The sequence below is a fragment of the Tachypleus tridentatus genome, chromosome 6 (genome assembly GCF_004210375.1).
Source record: "Tachypleus tridentatus isolate NWPU-2018 chromosome 6, ASM421037v1, whole genome shotgun sequence".
NCBI lineage: Eukaryota > Metazoa > Arthropoda > Merostomata > Xiphosura > Limulidae > Tachypleus > Tachypleus tridentatus.
The window spans coordinates 47116679-47134073 of record NC_134830.1 but is presented as its reverse complement, the minus strand read 5'-3'; the positions used below and the strand labels follow the sequence as shown (position 1 = coordinate 47134073).

The 17395-nt window shown below is 33.6% G+C and overlaps 1 protein-coding gene across 1 annotated transcript in view; it reads left to right on the top strand.

Moving 5' to 3' along the window:
- Nucleotides 1–16996, top strand: part of LOC143252407 (uncharacterized) — a 37175-nt gene extending 20179 nt beyond the window's left edge. The window contains exons 16-29 of the mRNA XM_076504487.1: nucleotides 473–847; nucleotides 954–1327; nucleotides 2235–2388; nucleotides 6223–6318; nucleotides 6648–6799; nucleotides 7695–7821; nucleotides 10784–10996; nucleotides 12447–12626; nucleotides 12907–13008; nucleotides 13406–13612; nucleotides 14406–14626; nucleotides 14733–14913; nucleotides 15108–15245; nucleotides 15932–16996. Of these exons, the coding sequence (XP_076360602.1) occupies nucleotides 473–847; nucleotides 954–1327; nucleotides 2235–2388; nucleotides 6223–6318; nucleotides 6648–6799; nucleotides 7695–7821; nucleotides 10784–10996; nucleotides 12447–12626; nucleotides 12907–13008; nucleotides 13406–13612; nucleotides 14406–14626; nucleotides 14733–14913; nucleotides 15108–15245; nucleotides 15932–15981 (2570 nt within the window). The 3' untranslated portion in view covers nucleotides 15982–16996. The remainder of the gene's footprint in view (nucleotides 1–472; nucleotides 848–953; nucleotides 1328–2234; nucleotides 2389–6222; nucleotides 6319–6647; nucleotides 6800–7694; nucleotides 7822–10783; nucleotides 10997–12446; nucleotides 12627–12906; nucleotides 13009–13405; nucleotides 13613–14405; nucleotides 14627–14732; nucleotides 14914–15107; nucleotides 15246–15931) is intronic.
- The last annotated feature ends 399 nt before the right edge of the window (nucleotides 16997–17395 follow it).

Genomic DNA, 17395 nt, shown 5'->3' with positions numbered 1-17395 from the left:
GGGATGCCAATGTTTTAAATTAACAATATATTTTTTTTAAATTCCTCTTCCACACTTCGATAACGAACATTATGGTAAGATTTGTTAGATGTTACACGTTGAATGGTTTATGCCGTACAAAAGTATATCTTGGGTTTAATAGTGTTTAGAGGACGGGGTGAATGTAAAGTAAACAAACTTTAACGATTAAGGCTTATCGTAATGTAGAATTTCTTTTCAGTGAAACTACTATTTACGAAAGGGACAACTATTCAATGTAAAGTCTAAAGTGCGGTTGTACGTTGTAGTTATTTCAGTAACTTGCAAATGGTATAGTTTTGTTCAAAACACTTCCGAATGCACCCCCTAAAAGGACCCTAAAATCGTTCCTACTTTAAACACTTTTGTGCATCTTAAACGGCTACGACATTTCGTTTAGAATGTAATTTATTTTAATAAAAGCTAAATCTGTCTTGAAATATTTATTTTACAGTTGTTAGTTTTGGAGATGTTAACACCTCTTTCGGAATATCTGGAGTCCGTTTACATATAGTGGACGAACTGGTCGTTAAACTGACATCATCTTCTAGAATTGACCACGTCATATTCTTCCGTGACACGCTTGTATGTAATAATGTAAACAGCCAGCTTATCAAAGGTGTAAATCTGCAGGAACTTGTTGAAGATGTGGTGTTTGTGAATGAAGTGAACACAGTGAAAGGACTAACCGTTTTTCATCGTGAGGCTTTAATTCAAGGAAACATTAAGGCTGCTAGAATATCTTATCTTACGATTAACTTGAAAGAATTGTTTAGTGAAGACAATAAGTGGAACATCTTGCTGATTACTTTACCTCAAAACATCACAGGTTGGTATTTATTTCTATATAGGAATGTCTTAGTTAAACATCTTCTAGTTAAACATCTTCTAGTTAACTAAAACATTAACACTTTACCAAATTACTCCATTTTCAGGCTTCTATACTTTTCAAGAGGACGTTTCATGTAAGAACTTTGACGGAGAAGTGTTTATAGGAAAAATAAAACTTGCGGACTTGGCATATGGTGTAATGAAGACGGATAAACCCACTACAGTGAATGATGATCTGATATTCTTGTCAGAAGTTGACGTTGAAACCTTATTTCTACAACATGATATAAACGATATCCCATTAGAGATATTTTCGTCCTTTTTAATATCTCAAGACTGCACCAAAATCCGAGACGTTTCGGAAAACTCCTTAATTCGGGAAATGATTGTTCAGGGTAACTTAAAACTAGAACTCGTGAATGGCGAGAACTTCGCACACTTTATAAACGACGTTGTTGACATATTTGCCTCTCATCAGGTAACTGGATCAAAATCTTTTTAAAAAAACATTACTAAACTGTTTTCACTACATCGCCTGTTTAACGTAAAGTAATCGTTACTCTACTGTTATTAAATATGAATCAAAATAACTAACTGTAAGTATTGCGTTCAAAAGCACTAGCTCCTCCTTGTGGAGACCGGCGACACCATACCAAACAGTTCCTTTACTGATTTGGGTTGTATACTATACTATTAATTCAATGTCTTCAATTCACTTAACGATATTATACAAGTAATAGCGTAGTTAGTGAAATTAGGTGTTTTACCTCGCGTTCCCCATCTGAAGCGCGTCCATTTCTAGGCACTGTATCTACAGAACCCATCCCGCCTTCAATAACCACACGACCCATATCAGCTGTTTTTTTCGCCCTTTTTCCTCCCTTGTTTATAATTAATTAAATTTTCACTGTTTATCCGTTTCCTTCTCCATCATTATCTCTCACCTCTTCACAATTAAGGCTCTCAGCTTTTTAACAAATCAGCGAAGTGAAAGTAATATTCTGAACAGCTGCGGTTATTTGTCCCCAAATAACTTCAAACTAAAATAACTGCTATGGATTTCTATTCTCTGAAGATAGATATTTAATCGTCTTCCGTTAAGTAGGAGAACATAATTCTACCTGATCCTGGTTTGTAAGCGCATAAAATAAACTAATAATTACAATTCATATCACAATTTGCTATTCATGAAATCTAAGTGGCTCCTGTATATATAGCCGGCCTGATGAGCCCTCGTTGTCATATCTAGTGCCAACATGAAACTTTTTTCAAATAGTGTTAGCTTTTTCTTTCGTTGATGTTGGAATTTCCATTACCACTGAACGTTTTCTTTTGTATATTCTCAGTTAAAATGGCTACATTTTTCTAACTATTTATCTTTTAAGTATCTCTCGTCAAAGAAATTTCTCGACAACGTCGTGTTGTATGGGGATATAGAGGTAGCAGGAAACCTTGAAGTGGGGGACACTGTGAGCGACGTGTATATCCTACAGTTGGCCACTGATGCTGTGTACGTGGGTAAAGATGCATTGATACGCGGTAAGTGTACATTTTGTTTAATAGCACAAAACTACACAGTAAGCTATCTGTACCATTCTTACCACAAACATCGAAGTCAAATTTTGTGTTGACCTAATAAAAGGCATCTTTGTTAATTTTTAAATGACTTCAATTTCTTATATTCTTTACTCCGAAAGCAGTTTTGGTTGATCAGTGTTTTAAAGAAAACACACTTCAATGTTTGTCAATGGGCTGCATTTTAAACCGATTATTAAACTTTTTAGATTTCTAAAACTGAACTATTTTTCTTGGAGAACGATATTTATATTGAAATATTCCTTCAATTTCTGGATCTCGATATGTCATTCAGAAACATTGTTTCAAGATTAATATAAATACGTCACAGGAGTATTTCAAAATAATTCGCAAATCGCTAACTTCCACTCAAGTTCACATTCCTGTCTCTTCCCAAAAAGTTCCCTTTCCTCTTCCTACTATTTATCAAATTCGTTTGTTAAACCACACGTTTTAAAGAAATAGTTATTTCTGATTGTAGAAGTCTAGCATTAAAGTTTTGATGAAAGTTAAATCTAAGTTTCTAACATTTAAAACGTAATTTTACTTTTAAAAAAGTAACTTTCACACTATTAACCTTTTTTCGTATATTTGCTTTAGTAGTATTCTTATTTTATTAAAGACACCTTAATCGGACCCTGTTATAGTGACTTTAAATTTAAGGGCCCTCTCCTTTAAATCATCATAGCCTCTATGTATGAAAAAATATAACATCAGACATTAATTTAAATTCTTAATTTTTCAAAGTTTAAATCATGTTTCAAACTATCCTCCGCGGAGTCCTTGGGCTCCGCCATAGTTATTTGTGGCTCTGGGAGGAAATTTACAATGTTAATTTGTTTTTATAAAACTGAATTAAAATGTGCTGTAGAAGAAGTAAAATCTTTTTAATATAACGTTTATCGTGTATTGCCTTTTAATATTCTGCCTAACGCCAGACAGTTTTTTTTATTCAGCACAGGAGAAAGTGTTAATCCATTCTCAACTAACTTCGACAGTAGCATCACTGGTTGATAGATTTGGCATATCAAGATCGCATGCGTCATTGGAGATGCAAGACAGCCTTGTAATTTTCGTATGAAACAACTATCAACCCTGAGCAGTGATGCCAACTGCTTTTGTGTTTTTTTAAAAAGGCCAGATCTGCATTAATGGCTAAATCTTGAACGAAATGAAACACGACGTCATAGCTTAGTTATCCAAATGTGAAACATTGAAATTGAAATTGATACTGCATGTAATTGCATCAAAGTATATTTATATGAAATACAACTATATTTACGGCAACTATAATTGATAAGTTAGGTGAGATTCGTTGAAATTTTAATTAGACAAACTTTGTACCAATGACCTGTATGACATCGTGTTTCATTTTGTTCGAAATTTAGACGGCCATCAGATCTGACTTAAAATTTTGTTATTAGACTTATAATGTCTGTAAAAAATTGTAAAAACAATAGATTGCCCTATTCCATTGGTAAAATATATTCTAGCGTTATTAGTTATTTCTGACTTCGTTATGGTTACACTAATCTTTAGGTCAGCTAGTCGTTGCATGATGATAAAACGCAAATGCTTGAAGGGGTTTTCATTAAGAAGCTGTTTTGTGTTCTTATATCTTTGGAAGTTCAAAGATATAAGAATACTTTTTAGACAAATTAATAATTAGTTGTCACCCTTATAATGGGTAAGTGGCTGAATATCAGTAATAGATTTGATAGAGTAAAAATCTTCTTAGACCTAGGCCTAACACGAATTCATCCGCGTTATCGTCGTGTGCAAGCACTTCAACCCCGGATGATGCAAGAAATATTGAAACAAGAAGAAAAGAAAGTATGATGAAAGTTTTACTGAATATGGTTGTACATGGATAGGTAATAAAGATAGATCTAGTGGGTTGTGTATTGAATGTGGAACAGTGTTGAGTAACAGTAGTTTGCATCCAGCAAAGTTAAAACGACATCTAGAAACCGAACACTCCCAATTAAAAAATCTAACTTCAGAGTATTTCATAAATAAGTGTTTGCAGGTAAATACAAGGAAAAGTACATATCGTTCGTTTGTCTATGAGAACAAAAGTGCTCTTATTTATTCATATCCTGTTACTTGCCGTATTGCAAATGCAGGTGAACATCATACAGCTGCAAAAGATTTGATAGAACCATGCGCAAAAGGTTTACTGTGTGATTAATGAGAAATTTCTTAAACATTAACTCTGCCCCTTTCTGACGAATCGGATTCTCGAAGAATCAAGGATATATCGGCAAATAGCTTAACGGAGTTGAGGCGAATAAAAGGAGTAACTTTTTCGCCTCAGACGATGAATCAAAAGATGTAGGTTATAGGATTTTGCTTGTATTTGTTCATTATATTCACGAAGCTAGTTTAGAAGAAATGCTAAATTGCAAACCTTTACCTACTCAAACAACAGGCGAAGAAATATTTAAATTGCTCGATTTATTTATGGAAAAACATGAGATTCAGTGACAGCTTTGCTCAAGTATTTGCACTAATGGAGCTGCAGCTATCATTGGAAATTTTCAGGCGCAGTGGCACGCATAAAATAAACAAAACCGGACATCGGGAGTATTCACTGCTGTCTTCATCGTCATGCACTTGAAATGAAACGAATGCCAGAAGACTTGAAGTATTGGATGATGTCGTAAAAATAGTTAATTTTGTGAAATCAAAATCACTCAATGCGAGGATCTTTAGTTTACTCTGTAACAATGTGGGAAATTTCCATAAACATTTACTGCTTCATATTAAGTTAAATGGGTTTCTCGGGAAAAAGTGCTTGCTCGATTTTACGAACTGCGTGAGGAAGATGGATTTCTTTTCATCTGAATGCCATTTTGAACTTGCATACAAATTAAAGGACAAATACTGGATACATAAAGTAGCTTAACTTTCGGGCGTATTTGCCCATCTAAATGAAGTGAATGCTATAATGCCGGGTACCAAGGTAACGTACTTCAAAGCTCGGAGTAAAATGGAAACGCTACAACATTAGCTAAAACTTTGGGGTGAGTGTATACTAATGGAAGAATTTGACTGCTTCGAAAATCTCTGGTTTTTTACTTATGAATGAAATTTCCTGAAATGAAGATGCAAAAGTTTTTCTCAGCACATATATAATTTGTGTATAACTACTGCGGAGTATTTCCCTCATTTAGAAATAGAAATTACTGTGAATTCAAAATCCCTTTAACTCTGCAAGTACCAACGATTTGCCTTTTCAAAAGAAAGAACAGCTTATAGAAATTTCAACTGATTACACCCTAAAAACGAAATTTCAGCAGGAAGAAATTACAAAAATTTGGATTGAAATGGCCATGGAATACCCTGCAATAAGTAACAGAGCTTCGAAAAGTTTACGTTTTTCAACAAATCTTTTGAGCAAACATATTCACTTGACACAGCTACAAGTATCAAATTTTGAAACAGGCTAAATATTGAAGATTGGCGCTTACAGGCAACATCCATAACTCCAAATATTGAACTACTTTGAATAAAAGCAACCCCATTCGAGCCACTGATAAATAAGGACACTGTACGTTTTACTAATGTAAATTTTGCAAGCAGAAATTTTTGAACAAGTAATTTTTTTTAAATATTGATATTGTAATATTTATATTTTAGATGCTTGAAGTAAACTATCTGGTGCTAGTTAGTGGCCGATTGTTTCTGTTTTAAGTGTTTTTTATAAAGGTTTCGGAATTTTTCTTGCGTGAAGCTCCGCAGGTATAAAAATTTTGGGAACCCCTGGTCTAACATTAATTTCCTTGTTTTTTTCAGATAAAAAAACATTCAAACACTTCGCTTTAATATCGGAAATTGTACTTTATGGAAAATTGAATTCCATCAAGCTTTCAGACACCATACTCCCTAATGGTACGTTCACAATATTGGTAGTTTCCAAAAATTCTACCTTAATCAAGAGGTTATATTTTCAATATTTTAAAAGTTGCTTTGGTTTTAAACGTATACTTGAACCACTTTAATGTAAATATTCTTTCGACCTAATTTTAAAATATTTGGGTCATAAGAAAGTAATCCTCTTTTTAAGAGGTTCACAGAGTATCCATTAAAAACCTGTTAAGGAAGGTCTGCTAACGATTCTAGACTTGGCGGTTTCTCAGTTTTAAGCTTTGCATGATTCAATAGTTCATGACAGGAAATAACTTGTGTCATAAAGTTACGTGTTTTACATGTAATTAAAGAAAGGACTCGCCAAGACTTGAAGTTCCAGTCTGTGGTCGTGAGGTCAGAGGTGAAAGTTTCCCAAACGGTTAATGGCGTCTCGTTAATAAATGAATGTACTAACACTTGGTTACAGGATAAAGAACCAACACCTCTCAATCTTGTAACTAAGGTAAGCGTGAAAACTGTTGTTAAACACATTGGACTTTAATATTTTAGTGATTTATCATTTGAATTACAAATATTTGAAACGTACGAGCGGTATTCTATTTACTTGTATTTTTCAATTAAATATTTTTAACATAGTAGGTATAGGTTAAACACTTAATGGAATCTATAAAAACTGTCTTCGCATGGACCTAATGAACCTTCATACTTATTTTGGTTTAAGATCCATGTACAGTGCGTATGAACATGCAGATAGCATCATATTTTTATATACAAATATAAGAAACAACTTTTCACGCCCAAAGATAGCCTTTCATTAATCACGGGTACTCAAGCTAGTTAAATGGTTTAGCTTTTCGATTTAGATTCCATTAAATGTAGATCTTATTCAGTAATCTTAAAATTGTAAAATCTCAACCCTTTCTTAAAATAATTTTGTATTTAAACTTGATGCATACCAAATCCCAGTATTACTTTTGTGCGTGACGTATATTCACGAACAAATCAAACTAATATAGACATTAACCATATTGAACTTAGTACATGAATTCCCTCAACGTATTTACTTAGTTGCAAACAGTTGTTTAATCACATTTTTAAGTGAACGTTATAAGATGAATTTTGTGGTAAAATTTAATTTTATGATTGTTTTATAACCCCGTTTTAACTTTTTTTTTCTTTAATATTAACGTGCCTGTCTGTCTCAAATTAGGTATTTCTGTAAATTACGAATGTCAAGTACTTCTTCACTACGGAAGAAAAACTTAATTTTTGAAGTACTTAAGGAAACTTAATAAATATTTTATATTTTGTTTTGTTGTTATATTACTTGAAACAAAACTGTGTACACGAACAAATCAACAATTATAACTTAACCAACATAGTGTACTTATTCACAGGGTACAGTTACATTTCTTGCAAATGTCTCTACTGCAAAACAAAACGAAGTTCCCTTTTCATCGGATACTTCGAAAACATTTACCTTTCACTTCAAAGACTGTTTCAGAGTTAACGGAAACTTGAAAGGTATGTAATTTCTTACTTGACATAAGACTTAGTGGCGCTATCTACAAAACTGATCCAAAATTTATAGACAGTCTGCAAACTTAAAATTAATTAGCATGTTTGCATATTATCTTAATATCAATTCCATCCGGCTATATCGGACTCTACAAATGTGGCGTTCATGAAACCATTAAATTCAGTGTCCTGAGAAAATTGCTTACAATTATTTATATTAACCTTTATCCTTTCTATGTTAAAGGACACTTTTCGGTAAATGTAAAGTTGCATCTTTTAACTCGAAATATTTTGTTTCCAGTATCTGAAGGTAAACCTACTGACATAACGTTAAACGGTCCAACTAACTGAATCTGTGCAATAATTTATATTATGGTAACAAACTATATTATATAAAATGACTTGTATCACCAGACTTAAGTATATAATCCATGAATATATAATTAAGTTATAGGTTATAATATTAATTCTATAATATAAAAATTATAGGAAAGAATATTCCAAAATCTCTCTTCACTAGATTGCGTAAAATGTGCAGTGAACCCGATGATTTCAATACCCGCTCAAAAGAAATTGGAATCGTTTTTTGTTAATCCTAACTACTCCAAAAATATTCCGGAAAAAAAGCTCTGAATTCTAAATTAATACTACAACTCCTAGTGATCTCTCACGGAAACAAACTCTGCTCATGTACCAGACCGCCCCTTATTCTCGCATCCTATACTTATTACAATATTTTAACCACACCCACCCATAATTTCCTACCGTCACGATGCCAATATTAGAAACCGTGTATTATATAATAGCCTTAAAATGCACACCTTAACATGTTATTTTACGCAGCTATCCATATGTTAATGACAATACTTCATATCTGTAGTTCTCGGATTTACCCTCATTTTGTTACTTGGCTGAGTGAATAACTTCACCCAAACCGGAACTAGTAACAAAACTTAGTTTTCATATCCGATTAACATTACCAGATCTCATACGAACTAAAGATAAACAGTAAACGTTTACAATCCACAAACAAGTAAGCTCGGAAAAACATCTTTGATCTGCTTTTGCCTTTTAAGTACGAAACGACTGTTTATGTAGTGATATGTTTTAATGCATGAAGTAAGGGGATAAAAGAAGCTATTTTCCTATGTGTATATTACTTATTACATCATACTTTACAATTACTGGTGAATTACGTGTTTTTGTTCATCACTGAAACAAGTACCACTAGCGAGAAATTTCGCTACACGTTTATCAAGGTAGGTCTACAACTTGCGTAAAATTGAACGTAACTTCTTTTTAACAACGTTACAGTAATATCTCGTGTGTGTACTGATGATAATGTTTAACTAATTAGTGAATTACTTTTAGTGGTAAAACTTTCTTCTAATAAGATTAATCACCGTAAGTTTTAGTTTTTATTAATTCCATTCATTTACCACATACTAACGTAGACGCAACTACTGGATGTAGGCCCTGCATAGCCAGGTGGACTAACATTTAACTCTATATTACTTAGTATGATACCTGGTGGTTACGAAGAAATACATAAAATATTTATAACGAGTTTAGGCGAGAAATAAGTGTCCTCTTGCAACAATGGACATTCTGAAGTATTGAGACTTGCTTGAACCTGAAGATAAATCTTCACTGATACGGGAAAGTTGACTTTTCGATGGCTACGTATTTTTATTTGAATCTTCCTTGGAAAACTCACGAGCCATTAACTACACTAGTAAGCACCACTACCTCTAAGTAGTTCTAATACTTAATTGGCTAATTCGGTCTTAGTCGCGTGTAACGATTGAAGACAAAAACAACCTCCATCACTCACTTGTCCCAACGAGAGTAGGTGACTCTCCTCTTGTATCTATTCTCCCCTGGCCCGGCATGGCCAAGTGTGTTAAGATGTTCGACTCGTAATCCGAGGGTCGCAGGTTCGAACCCGGTCGCACCTTTCAGCCGTGGGGACGTTATAATGTGACGGTCAATCCCACTATTCGTTGGTAAAAGAGTAGCCCAAGAGTTTGTGGTGGGTGGTGATGACGAGCTGCCTTCACTCTAGTCGTACACTGCTAAATTAGAAACGGCTAGCGCAGATAGCCCTCGAGTAGCTTTGTGCGAAATTCACAAACAAACAAACGCTAGCTTCCATTGACCTTGGTAGCGTCAATTCATTACAGGCTTCGTTAATATAACGTGTATATATAATATACGTTAATATAAGCATGCACCATTCTTTTCAGAGTTTAGCGTCAGCTCGCTATAGCTTAAACATACATCGACTAGTTTCTTCGTGTTCTCTGGAGTCCTTATCGCTATATTAGTCATTTTTTTTTTATATACTTTTTCTGTATTATTGTGATACAACTCCTTATTACATACGATCATCCGAGGCATTTAATATATCCAACTGTGCTTCACTATTTAAGTTTATGGACTTAAAACTCGCCTTCATCTCCTTGGACTGATAGAAATGTTATTTAGTTTACAGCAGAAAATATTAAACGTAAATATGCAACTTATGGGTCGATGATTCCTAATAATAGTTTCAATATTAATTATTCATTTGTGGTTGGACGTGATATCTGACCGCTACAGGCCGCTTTCTTCAATCAGAAGTTCAAAGTTAACAAACGACAAATTAAAATCGACCAACCCCAGTATGTTTAACTTCAATACAACATACGTAATTTTCCAACAGTCTAAAGATACCGCTTATAAACTAATGATTAACTGGTTAATTATTCGGATACCTTGTACTTTATCTTGAATTTTATTACAAAGCCTCCAACATCACTTTAGTTACTTGTCTACGCTGAATGTGTCTAACATTTCTAAACTAGCTACCTAAATCGTACCCAATAAACCTCTGCAAATATTTAATTTTCGAATTGTATGTTTTATGATACTAACTAGCGACAACTTCAATAGTGGTTTTTATTGAGCGAGTAATTTATCTTTTCAGGTTTAATAAATAGTATTAACTTGACATTACTAACCTCGGAAGCAGTCCTGTTGGACACTGAACAAGATATCGAAAAAGAGTTTATATTCGTCAGTCCAGTTCAATTCGGATACGAAGTCGCGTGGCTCGAGAAGATCAGCAGGAAGGCTAAAGAAATATCGGATAAAACCTACGAAAATGAGAGGCTGATAGAATACCTGCAGCATCTGGCAGGTATACTTCTAGAATTAACAGTGAGACTGGGAGGTGTGATAGTCTCCTAATCTTAAAACTAAGACTGAAGATAAAATATTAGTTTGGTTCGAATGTAACTTTTCTATAGTCAGGTGTACAGTGTTTTTAAATTTTAAAGTTTTAGGCTGATGCCCTACCACGTGTGTTTCTAACGTGCATGTCGTTCTTGCCACTGAATGTCCTGTCAAAGGCATAATTTTCCTTGTGTATGATTAGTTTTCGTGATATCTAATTTCGAACACCAAGAAGTAGGAAAATGTCTAAATTCAGTTTTAGTCACAAGTGACGTAACCGTTTAAAGAATGGGAAAGGCACACTACCTTCAGGAACTTGGTCTAGTACAGTGATTTATAGAAAGTAGTTACAAAGTGAGGGGAGGAGTTGCTTAACAGGGTATACAGATTTCTGGAATGAGAAACGATGTACAAGGAGCTACTAAAGTGCAGTTCAATCGAGGTGCGTGCTCCCCATAAATTAATAAGATATATAAAATTTGTGTGTAAAACTGGGGGTTATCTTAGGTGTTCCGACACCTCTACGAAGTTAAATTGATGTTTTTTATCTTACCCTTTTCTTAAGGGTTCGTGATGCTCGATTCAGGAATATTTATTTTATGGAAAACGTTTTTCTTCCTAGCTTCACTTTACTACACACATTATCCAACTTGTTTCATTCACTTGGTCAATCTAGTTTATTGGTGGTCGTCTTCCATGCCATATATCTCCATCCATCCAGTAGATGCGCAATGAGGTTGAAAGATGGGCTTTTACTTGTAGGATTAATTCCTTTACTGATACAACAGCCCTTTGTGTAAATGTATACTTAACTTGCTCCTCATCAATAATTATATATTAGTACAAACGTTCAACCGCGAAAGTAATTCATTAACTTCTATAAGTCCAGGTTATAACGTGGTTATTGATAAAGTATTTTCATTACTTGATTTATTTCTTAATATTATATTAAGTAAAACATGCCTATAATGATTTTATTGTATTAATTTGTTTGCATGTTCTGTAGTAGTTCCTGTACGCTGAATCTGAAAGTTGTATCCGTTTTCTCTATTATGTAGAGATTTTTCAGAAATTCTTTGTTTAGGTTTACATAAGTCACCTTTTTATCTTTAGTATTGACAGCCACTAACTATAGATTTCCTCAGACAAATCGTGACACGAGTTTTATTGATTGTTCAATAACCCAAACATGTTTCATTGTGGTAAACGAAATAGTTTTTCCTCATTTTTAAACAATTTTACAATTTTTCATAATCTTTGTAGCAGAGTTATGGGGGGGGGGAAACCGTTGTTAAGAACAAAACATCTTTTCAAAGTTTGAAATTCGCCAACCTGTGGTATTTACATGTTAGCTTTCTTCTTATAACAAAATACCTTAGACTTTCACATTTGAACTATATGTGCTTTATTTGTAGAGTGTTTCACAACTTTAGACTATTGGGTGATGGACACACAATTTCAACATAGGGGAACTAGACTGCAGTCTTTCAACATGGGAAACTTTCTGATAGTAGTAGCTTGGATTTACGATGAAGAATATCGGTTAAGAACGGCCGTGTATTCCTACCGACCGGACAGTACATTGGTTGAATTCAGTAAGTCAATTGTATACGAACGAACTGGTTGAGGCGAGTTGATCAAAGGTATCACAAACCACTTCTATAACAGCACAGTAATATTATAGTATTTTATCCATGCATTTACTCGGTAAAAGTTCTTATTTTTTATGTAACTAAATATCAGTAACCCAAAATATCTTTACTCCTCGAATTTGAGACAACTGAATGAACTTTAACAATAAATGGTTTTATAGGGGGTGGACTTGCTCTTGAGGCTTAAACACAAGTTAATTATCGAAATTTCTTTATCCAACAGAGCTAGTCCACGACGAGTCGCTTCTGTGGTATGTATCAAAACAGCTAGACAGAGAGTACTTGATATCCGTGACCACTACCTCTCTAAGTGAATACCAAACTCGTAAGTATAATTGTTCTACCTAACAGGTTAAGTACAAGATTCGCATATCCAACATCTCACATGCTTGTTTTTGACTACCAGCACATAGTTGTAGGCTTCAGACTGATATCACTGACCACGCTTAGCACTTTTAACTACGGGTGTCATAAGTAACCACAGATCCCTCTACTAGTTTAACAATGTAGGCGATGGGAAGTTACGGAAGAGAAATCTTTAACATAAAGCATACTCATTAAAATAGAATTAACTGTCATTTGCTATAAACTCCTGACAAAATCCAAAGTTGGATAAAATTCGTTCAGTATGTTTGTGTCATTCATATTTTATAACTTTTACTGACTGTCAAATTCGGTAGAAGGTGCTTTATGAAGTTCCTTTACACTTTTCTCTTTGGCAGATGACGGAACCATCGCTGTCTTCAGGCTACGAAGGGATACCATGACACTTGAGTTCCTGTCGGTTCTTAATCAGTACGTCCAAGAAGCGTTAGTTATTGAGGAAGATGGACATCCTTATATGGTGGTCCTTCGGAAAGATGGGACCGTTGGTTTCTATGATGTTCTCTTTGAGGAAGCGAGGCGCCGTGGAGAAGCAGGAGTCTCGGGCACGTAACTACTTGTCTTCGCAGTCCCCACAATTTTGGGAGTGTGACCCAAAAGGAGGCCAGATTTAGTCAAAAAAAAATTATAATTATAACTACAACTATAGGGAAATGTAGGGTGCACGATTACTATTTGTGGGGGGGGGGTAGAGCATCTTTCATAATAATGTTATTGTATCTTCTACTAAGGCAAAATATTTTTGTGTAATATCTTAACTTCATGTTCCTTTTATATTATTCAGTCTTAACCCAACTGCTTTTCTAGGTAACAAAAGTACATCCTTTTAAAACCGTTAGACTAAAGCTTTTTTCTTTCACACGCAACCGAAAATATTTGTTTAACCTGGAGTTGAACGACCTAAGAATTAAATCTATATAAATTGTTATTAAAGCAGTGACGTAGTTTTATTGTTACCTTTTTTGTTTTTATTACAAGTTTAATGAATTGTTTTTATTGTAAACAATTTCCAATTTGTATAATCGATAACTGTAATACAAACAGTCGTATAGAAATTTAAGTGTACTTTGTATTATGAGTTCTACTAAACTCTAGTCTCTGACAAATCGAACAAGATTACAACTTTCAATGTAGAATTGTTTCGAATTACTTTTCTGTGTAAAATCTATGATAAAGTATCTTCGCTTAATGTATATATTCTATTTTAAAGTCATGTATTGGATTCAGAGTTTTCTTCTCTACTTGTAAGTACCACATTTACCCCAAACAGAATAAAATAAAATTGAATCTTTGCTTCCGAAAAAAATGTTAACTAAAACTATAGCGTTAACCTTCCAGGAGTTAAAAGTCTCTTATCCTTCAACGATAAAAACATCACATATTTGGTGGTCAGTGGTGAGAATGGAGTAGAAGTTCTAGTCCTGAACAACGGACTACTCGTCTCCAAACAGTGGATATCTTGTACTACTATAGACTTCTGTTCTTATTTCAAACGCTCGTTTCATCATTATCTGGTCTGCGGACAAAATAATGCCGACTTAAGCAGTGGAGGAATATTGGTAAGTGTTCTTACTGACATTCTCCACAATCCATTGTCGTAAAGTTTCTTATCCTTTCATAAAACTAAATCTCTAGTTTTTGTTTTCAGTGACTATTTTTCTACAGGTTTTCAAAACCAATGATTATGAAGAATTTAAGCTTTGGCAAGTACTTCAGATGCATCTCGTGAAACACTTGACAGTGTTTACATTTGGGTGTGTGCCAGATGTTTTCCTGGTTGTTCTTGACGGACCAACTACCATGGAAAACCATGAACAATGTAATTTGATTGTTTACCACTTGGTGGGTAAGTAGTTTATTTCTTTTTAACAGAAAAACTGTTAAAAAAAAAAAACCTACTGTATCAGTAGGTGTGAACCAACATAAGATCGTAACGTGTTATCGGTATTCGAATGCTTATAACAATAAGATAAATTTTAAACTAAGTTGATCACGGCTTTGTATACAATACTTGGGTCATTCCTCAAATCTTATTCACAGAGAACTTTCACATGTGGTTAACAATACCAATGTATGGAGGTAGTTTCGTTCATACGTTTGAGATGAATGGTCAACAACACTTGGCTGTATGTCGAGACAAGCACGCGCCTATCGTCATACTCGAAGGAGTTAATTCAGGTAAAGTTATTCGATATTAAATTCGGTTAACTTTAAACTGGACTCCTAAAACGTTATTTAACTTAATTTTCATAACACTAGAACAAGTTTTTTTTTTTTTTTTTTTTTTACATTGTGCAGTAGCTGAAAAATAAATTGCGGGAAATAAAGTAAACATGAAAAATTTCTTAATACTTTATCAGTAGAGGGCTCTTGTCTTATTGTCGCACTACTAGTTTTCATTCTACATAAGTAAATGCTAGCATTATTTCAAGTTCTGTCCACTTTTCCTAACAGTTGACTCGCTTAAAACAGATGGTATTCTTGTACACTCTCATTACAGTATATTGGAAATAGAATGCTAGCTAAGTCTAATAGAAAAGTTCACATAAAATCTTCTGTTTGTTTCCCATTGTCAAAGAATTGCAAACCCTTGTATTACTTAATAGGTACTACTCTAGGTACGCATCTTGTTTACTTAAACCAGTGTTTCATTAACTAGGTTGATTAGTTTAGCTTAAGTCCAAGTAACCAGTTTGGTTACTTTTACCCAATATTTAAGGCAAGAATTAGCTCATCTTATTTGTCTTTATTAAAAATTCGTATTTGAAATTAAGAATAAATTAAGGTATTTCTTACGCTTTGGTTTTCATGTCAGTACCAGCACGGTTTGCAATTAATAGTAATAAGAGTATTTATAATTTCAGGTTGTCATGAAGATGGCGGTATTCCAAATGGTGGTAAACTTATACCGTGATTTGTTAGTTACACTTGCAGCCAATAGTAATTCTTCTGTGAATTGTTGCAGGCCCCAGTCAGATGACAAACCATAATCAATTATCTTTATTTACATGCACGTTTTTATATACATTACATTTTATTTCTTTTTACATTTTGAACAAAAATAAGAACTTTGTGCAGCGTTAGCACAAACTCGTTTCGAATATTAGTTTCTTAACAAACTATCTCTCAGTTTGTTGAATTGGCCTGCTATTTATTTTTTATTTCCTACCGTTAAAATTAATTTCGTTATTCTAATAATTAAGCTTGGCAGTCAGTAGCCACTCTCGAAATCGTCTTTCTCATAGTTCTGTGAAAAAAAAAAAAATCACTTTCGTATTATTGGTTTTAACCAGCTGTCTTAGTGTCTTATTTGTACAAGTACTTTTTATTATAAAAAAAACAAACTTTTACGTGGACGAAGGAAGTTTCTTCTAAATTGTGACTATTTTTTTATATTCGTATTAACTTGTTCACGTTTCAGTTTAATTGTTCGGTGTTTCGAGTTGGAGCACTAACCATACTTAACTGTTGTTGTTGTTTGTTAACTTTGCTGGTTGAACTAACAAATTCAAGTACTAGGAATTCTGATAAAACAAAGGTCCATAGTTGCATATTTGCAGAAACTTCTGTATTCGATCATCCAACAATAATTCTTTTTAAATAAGTGTTCTTTATGGTTGACATTTTTAATTGAACATGATCAAAAACTGATTTTTTAATGTTCTTAAATTACCTTTAAGATTTATTTTCAGTTATTTCGTTTAAACATTGTTTATGTAACAATTCTCAGTTGAGTAATCAAAACTATAACTTAAAGGCTACATAAGTGTCGTTAAGCTATCCATTTTCTCATACTATGATTCTTCACATCTAAAGAGTTGTAGGCGTCGCTTTCAACATAAGATTGTATAAATGGTAAACTTATAAAATGTAAGTAATCTACTTCCTAAATTCTAGGTGTTGGTGGAATAAAAGTATATAAAATCGTACGTTAGTCTCTGATTTATATCGGACACAGACAGCAATTTACACAGGTGTATATCATGATGACAGAGAACTTCCTAATTTTATGTTTTTTGTATAAACTCCTTACTAATAGTCATTCACTACTTCCAATATACCAGCCAAAATAGGTATTATACATTAGTCATTTTCTACGAAAGGTAAATGCTGAATCTACACCAGGGAAGATTACAAAACCCTGCACTTCTAATACATTACAAAGAATGTTAGTTTAACTAACACATACGAACTGATCCTAAACTTGAATTAACGACTTTACCAGATTATGAAATATTCTTGTTTTTAATACTACAGATAATTTATCTAGCTGTAATACGTATGTTTAACATCAATGTTTGGGAAATCTCTGCATATATTCACTCTCC